This window comes from Hibiscus syriacus, unplaced genomic scaffold (assembly GCF_006381635.1).
Source record: "Hibiscus syriacus cultivar Baekdansim isolate YM2019G1 unplaced genomic scaffold, ASM638163v2 tig00109926_pilon, whole genome shotgun sequence".
Taxonomy (NCBI): Eukaryota; Viridiplantae; Streptophyta; class Magnoliopsida; order Malvales; family Malvaceae; genus Hibiscus; species Hibiscus syriacus.
Window position 1 is genome coordinate 1,410,343 of NW_024062532.1, and position 6,809 is coordinate 1,417,151.

Sequence of the window (6,809 nt, forward strand, 5' to 3'; positions counted from 1 at the left end):
ACATGAAATTATAAACAAATTATACTATCCAAATCCAACTCGTAAATATAGTACCAATAAATAATAATTTAATTTAAAACATGTCTTCAAATTCAAAATCACAATAAATCGAGCAGTATTAGCAAAAGAGTCATCATTATAAAATCCGATATTTTAAAATAAGGTCCATGTCACCAAAATAAAGTCAACTTGCAAGATAAAAACATTACAATCTGATTTACTTCAAGAGATATGTTGATCCTCCAAGTGCTCGAACCGAGGTATCTAACCAACAGTATCTGAAAGGGGGAAAACATTTTCAAAAGGTGAGCTAGGCTCAGTGTGTCCCAATATTTCCATAAAATCACAATAGGTACAAATCATAGTCCAGTAATCTCACAAATTTGTAAAAGAGTTTAACTTTTTGAAAATCATAGTTTAAACCCTTTTCTGGTACACCATCAGTAGTTCTCAAAATTATTTTCCATATAGCTTACTTTATGCACATAGCAAAAAGAAAGCCGACTTAAGGATAAGCTCTGAAGCTTGTATCCTTAAGCCCAAGTCAATAAGTCCATATAGCTTACCCTAAGCACACAGCAAAGGAAAGCCGACCTAATGAAACATCTTGGGGCCCTCAAGAGTCACATTAGGCCCAGTTAGCTTGATCAGAGCTATTCCATCGTAATTCAATTCCAAAATTCAATTGCACCGTGACATAAATTCCATAAATCCAAAAACATGGTAATCATATACCATTTCAAAACAAAAATTAGATAGCAGCCATATTCCATAAATTGTCACATTAAATTGGTGCATCCATAAAACAATAACCAATGAATTCGGTGTACCATATATTAAAACCAATAAAACAGTTCAATAATAAGTAGGGAACACACCTCGACAATAAATTCAAATAGCAAATCTACTGATTGCTGGTTTCACCACGCTCTGCTACAGTTTTCGAATGGGTGAATACTGGCACACGTGGTTTAACTGATCTAGAAGAGCTGGGTCGAGCTGTCGAATGATCCGGAGAGTCTCTTGTACCTTCAAACAATAATATTTATCAGTCTCAAATCCTATTTAATTGTTCAAAGCTAAACTTCTTAAGTATATAAGCATTTTTCGGGTTTGACTATCAATTTGAGGTATTTCGAGTCTGAATTTGGCCAAACGGATTGCGGAATCGGAATCAGGGCGTCGAAAAACATAAAGTATGACTTTTCGAAAATTCAAATTCTTGGTCAAAGTCAAAGTCAACCACTTTGACCGTCAATTTGGAGACCTTTGGGTTTTGAATTTAACAAAACGGACCACGGAAACGGATTCGGCACGTCGAAAACTATCAGGATAGGTATACTTGGAAAAGATTAACGATTGTTTAATAGCCGGTCAAAGCCGGTCAAAGTTCTGGTCAAAGGAGGTCAACAAACTGTTGAACATTTTACACAAATAGCACCCTTTTTAAAATATTTACAAAATAGCACCCATTTCGAATTAATTACTAGAATAGCACCAAAACCAAAATATTTACCAGTATAGCACCAAAACTGAATTATTTACCAGAATAACACCAAAACGAATTATTTACCAGAATAGTACCGATCAATGGTCAACGATCGGGTCGGGTCAACGGGTCAGGTCGGGTAAACGGGTCAGGTCGTGACCGGTCAAACCCTTAAGAAAACCGGTTGAACCGGTCACTCACTCGCCCTACGACGGCGCGTGTGGCGCGTGAGGTGTCCTCCGAGGCTCTAAAAATTACGAAAAATTTTCTAAAAATTATTTTGAGCGTTTTCGAGATACTTACAAAGCTCGGTTCAAATTTTTGAACGTCGGAGAGCTTGAATTCATCAAATCGGGAAGTTTGACCGGTTCACCTCCCCACGCGCCGCCGCCGCCGGAGAAAAAGGGGAACACCGGTGGACTCGGAACGGCACAAGGAACACGATGGTGCGGGAGGTGTCGTAAACGGAGCAACGATCAGCGGTGAATTTAAGATGATGAACACGATAGAGCTATCAAAACCATCGCTACTTTGACCGGAAATTCCCGACGTTTGGCCGCGTTTCGCTTCAATTAATTTGAAGGGTTTGTTCCTCGCTCGATGATGAACACAACGGTGGTTTCAAAACAACGATCGGAATTCAGACGGCGTCGGAATCGAGTTTGGAAGTTGTGTGAGTGAGGAAGGATTTGTGAAATTGATTTCTGTTTTTCAAAACAGAAATCACGCATATAACAATTGCCTGCAGACACTCCAAGGTTAAATTCAGAGCTTGGTCCCTGAATTTTTTTTAACTTTAAAACAGGCTCCAAGTTTTAAAATCTTTCAATTTAGTCCCAAATTTTCACCAAATTTTCACAATTAAACCCTTCAATTTCAATTAAATATTATTTTGAAAATCGGGTTGTTACAACAAGATAGCTGAAACACCAATTGAACCCAACATGCAGCTCGAGGCAGCAAAAGATGTCAGGGAGAGAGAGCGCTACCAATGGTTAGTGGGCAGATTAATCTACTTGTCCCATACTCGGCCGGACATTGCTTACGCAGTCAGCACGGTGAGCCAGTTTATGCACTCACCAGGGCTTGAACATTTTGAAGTTGTTTACGAATCTTAAGGTACCTAAAGGGAACACCGCGTAAAGGGCTACTCTTCAAGAAACGGAGACACATGCAGATTGAAGGCTATACTGATGTGGACTGGGCTGGCAGTGTAACAGATCACAAGTCAACCTTCGGCTACTGCACCCTTGTAGGAGGTAATTTGGTTACTTGGAGAAGCAAGAAACAAAATGTGGTCGCCCGGAGTAGTGCAGAGGCATAATTTAGGGCTGTAGCTCATGGCATTCGTGAAGTAATCTAGATCAGAAGATTACTAGAAGAACTTGAAGTTCATGTTACTTTACCTATGAGATTATATTGTGACAACAAGTCAGCGATTGCCATAGCTCAAAACCCGGTTCTCCATGACCGTACAAAGCATGTGGAGGTAGATAAACACTTCATCAAAGAGAAAGTGACAGTGGACAAGTATGCTAGTTTACACCCAATTGCAGAACAAGTTGCTGATATATTCACTAAAGGGTTGCACAAGAAACAGTTTGATTTTTTAATGAGAAAGCTGGCTATGAAAGCTGGCTATGGAAGATATTTTTTAGAATATTTTTTAATGATCCCTCTTCAAAGCGTGGACTTTGTACGCTATACCAACAAAAACTACCACCACATTATCTAATTGTTGCCTCCCAGTTGCACGTGAAAGGTATGGTGGAACGGCCTCTTTCAGGTTTACTTTCTCTTTACCAGAATGCCGCAAACTTAGTCGTCTTTATCATCGTCCTCGTCGTGATTGAACGGTAATGGTACGGACTTGAACGCTCGATACTTGCCAACGTTATTCAGATGCTCGTTTTCCAACCTATTTTCCACAATCCATTAACACAATTGATAAGATGTTGGATAACATTAAGGTAGTCATTGATGGATAAACTTTTGATTACCTGAAGAAATTCCATATGCCACGACGAATGATCTCGAGACTAGCAACAATTGTCGTCAGTGTTTCCGGATGCAATGCGAACTTGAAGTTCAACACTGTTTGGAGCCATGCAAATCTCAGCAGAACATTCAAGCCCTGAAATTTGGTACAAGTAATTCGTTAGAGATCAGTAGGATGAACTGGTGCGTTCAAGTTTGAAAACTACTGGTTTTTTTTTCCACTTTTCTAACTCACCATGGCTCCAAAATATACTTTCTTGTGAGGAACAAGGAGTTTATCTCTCAGCAAAAAGTTCTTGGAGTCGCGATTTAGAAGGCCCCAGTCATAGACCAAGTCCCAATATGTACAAAATATTGCAGCGATGGCTGAGACAATCCAGGCTATTATTCTCCACCCTATTCCCTTGTTAATGCTGTAAGCTGTTCTCAGACAAACGGCTACGATCGTCAGGAAGTATTTCAATCCATTGAGTCCTTGAAGCGCATCTTTCTCTTCGAAGAGGCGACGCAGGCACTGAAGGAAGCGAGCCACGTATGGAAGCACTGCCACGATGAAGTAGAAAGTTTTATACACGCTGCTATCTTTGCAAGTGTTCTCTCTGTGTTTGAAATCTCCCCAACCATAGTAGCAGATGTAAAACTCCAAGCTCCTAATGGCTTGCACCTGTAAAAGTTGATCCAATGATGTGAGTACTTCGAATGAATCCGAAGGATCGTCCGAGAAGAAATCTGCAGGGACTAATCTGCCACTAACCTGGCTAGTTAACTGATCAGCCAAGAAGAAGTCTGGGAGTGTGACCTGCAGCAACAAAGATGCTTGCAGGTGAATAAAGATTTGTTCCACGATTTTGTATGATAAATTTAATATGATTTTCTTCAACTTACCTTGTAGAGAGGAGCACAAAGACAGTGGAACAAGCATGTGAGAAGGAAGAATCGACTCGATCGATATAAGATGTGGAATGGCAGGAATAGGATGATAAATAGACACTGCAACATGTCAAAACGATGAGTTAATACGTTGTCGTCGGAAAATGAACGGGATCAATATGACAATATATATTGATTATATGATATATTCAATAGATGATCTTACCACAACCAACATCAGAGGAAGAAGTTCAGTGAATGCTTTATAGTCTTTTGTTTTGGGATCCATCTCCATGTCAAGGTTGCAGAGCACACTAGCTAATGCAAATGCTCCAAGACCAAAACTCAGAAGAAGAACTTGTCGATAACCCAATCCGGTTCCCGTCTTGAAACCGAATATGAAGGCGTAGTTGACTAGGTACTTCCTCCAGTAGTATATATTGATAGCATACATTAACATGTGTAGAACAATGAACCCGAACAAACTGCCAAGGGAAAGAGGGTTGTCTGTTATCACGACATTGCTACTTGGATCATATCTATGTTTGAATTGTCAAGTTCTAAGCACTGGTAAACTTGAAGAAGAACGAAATAGAAGTACCTATAAAGAGGAAACATGGTTTCCATGTATTTGTTCTTTCCTTCACTATCCATAAGGTTACGGGCACGTATGATCAGAATAAGGGCTAGAACAAGAGAAGCTGAACAGCCAGCGAAAAAACCAGTTGAAAAGGTTGTTCTATGCCTTTCTCGTTTTGCTTTGGGTCTTAAAATGCTCATTCCCTTGGAACGATTTGCATTTGAAAAGTGCTTGATGAATGTTGCTTCAACCCTCTCCATGAGCCTTGTGATCTGCAACGAAAAGCTTGTAGATTAGGCCACTGGTAAATTAAGGCATTAAAACAGAGTAATTTTGAATTACTAAAGAAACTCTACCTCATCAGAGTTACCAAGGTAGGAGTTATCCACCATCTTCATGTAAGGTTTTGACGCATTTCTGGAAGTGATCTTATCATACTTCTTCATAATTTTGGAGAACGCCAACGTATTCAGAAAGCTGTAACTTTTAAGAAGACGAAGCTTATGGTAAAATTCAACAAAAGCACGCTTAAGTTGTTGTTCAACTTTTCTTAGATTTCCCCTACTGAAACTCAACTCGGCATTCTTTTCAACCTTGAGGACACCTTTAATGGTGGAACGAGGAGTCTCGAGGTGATTGTTCATTTTCACCCGCTCAAGTATTTCAAGTGGAGCGGGTCGGATGACCTTGACTTCGGGTATCGCCGATTTGGGTTCTTCGACCGGACTATTTCTCTCTTTCTCATCACCATTTTCGTCATCATTGGCTTGACCATGGATGCTTTCTTCAATGGCTTCCAAGTGAGGTGCCCTTTCTGCATATCAGAGCCAATCAATCGACTGATAAACAACAAAAAGTTATACTAGAAGAGAAACTTACTGCTCGCTGATTTTGCACCGGACGGAGTAGAAGCCGAGAGTGCAGCAGCAGAAGCGGCGATATCCGAAGCGAGACGAGTCATCTCCACCGACCTGTCGAAATGAATCCCGGGAGGATTCTCAACTTTAACCCTGAAAGCAATCAAAGCATCCATTTGCTTGTTCAAAACATCGGCTTCTTTCATCACCTCCTGCATTTTAGCCCTATAAAACTTGTCCACTTTATTGAACTCGTCATCAAGCCTTCTAAAGTACACCAGCTCATACTCTCCTCCTTCCTCCGTCGACATCTGAAACGTAGTCACATAACTTCTCGACCCGTTCCGGTCGACGGAATTCACCAAAATGGGATGACTCTCAATATCGTCCGGTGACAATGGACTCGTCGGGTGATGGTGGTGGTGCCTTTGTGTTAAGCCACTGAAAGCTCTATACAGTGTTAGCTTCCGTTTTAGCCCGGGAGCAGCCGGTGGCTTGTTCCGCTGTTTGAAACGATGTAGTTCTTTCAAAAGGGTCTTCAAGTAAACGTAATCCATATAAGCATCTTGCCATTCCGGCACCATCTGAGACGCGAATTCCTTCCCGAACTTCATCTTTTCCCGTCAAAAATGCCGCAAGTTCAGATGAAGCAATGCTTAAATACTGTAACTAACCCCACACTCTGACTCAACACAGTTTTCACTAAATCACTGAACGAGTTGAGAAATTAAAAGAGCAAGTTAATAAGGAACACTTGGGTTAGGTAAACGTGAAATATATATATATAGTAGCAGTTCAGTTGAAGGGCGGAAGGAGAGACGAATACTCTTTTTGTATTATTTTTACTGTAAAGTTGCATAGTCCGCCAAGATAGACCGCCCCACCTTTGAATAATGTGTCTCTTCAGCGTTAATTTTTCTTTAGTATTTGGTGACCCATACATAAGAAGTTTGTGATCAATTTGAACTCTACTTAATTAAAATTCTATAAAAAATTAATCTATGTTGATTCAACT

General features: G+C 40.3%; 1 protein-coding gene across 1 annotated transcript; it reads right to left on the reverse strand.

Annotated features, from left to right (window-relative positions):
- Positions 1–3,221: 3,221 nt before the first annotated feature.
- On the reverse strand, positions 3,222–6,482 carry LOC120210700 (phosphate transporter PHO1 homolog 3-like). The gene is made up of 9 exons (XM_039209399.1): positions 5,817–6,482; positions 5,294–5,751; positions 4,959–5,209; positions 4,584–4,842; positions 4,373–4,477; positions 4,242–4,286; positions 3,723–4,151; positions 3,490–3,623; positions 3,222–3,407 (listed from the first exon to the last, which is right to left on the reverse strand). Exons 1-9 carry the CDS (start codon positions 6,406–6,408, stop codon positions 3,308–3,310), a joined length of 2,373 nt encoding a protein of 790 aa, XP_039065330.1. The 5' UTR covers positions 6,409–6,482; the 3' UTR covers positions 3,222–3,307.
- Between the last annotated feature and the right edge of the window lie 327 nt (positions 6,483–6,809).

What these genes read in the sequence shown, in the direction of transcription:
- LOC120210700 (XM_039209399.1), bottom strand. Translation starts at nt 6,408, where the DNA reads ATGAAGTTCGGGAAGGAATTCGCGTCTCAGATGGTGCCGGAATGGCAA. An exon ending in CGGTGCAAAATCAGCGAGCA is followed by an intron (nt 5,752 to 5,816) that starts GTAAGTTTCTCT and finishes TCTGATATGCAG; the next exon opens with AAAGGGCACCTCACTTGGAA. An exon ending in AAGTATATTTTGGAGCCATG is followed by an intron (nt 3,624 to 3,722) that starts GTGAGTTAGAAA and finishes ACCAAATTTCAG; the next exon opens with GGCTTGAATGTTCTGCTGAG.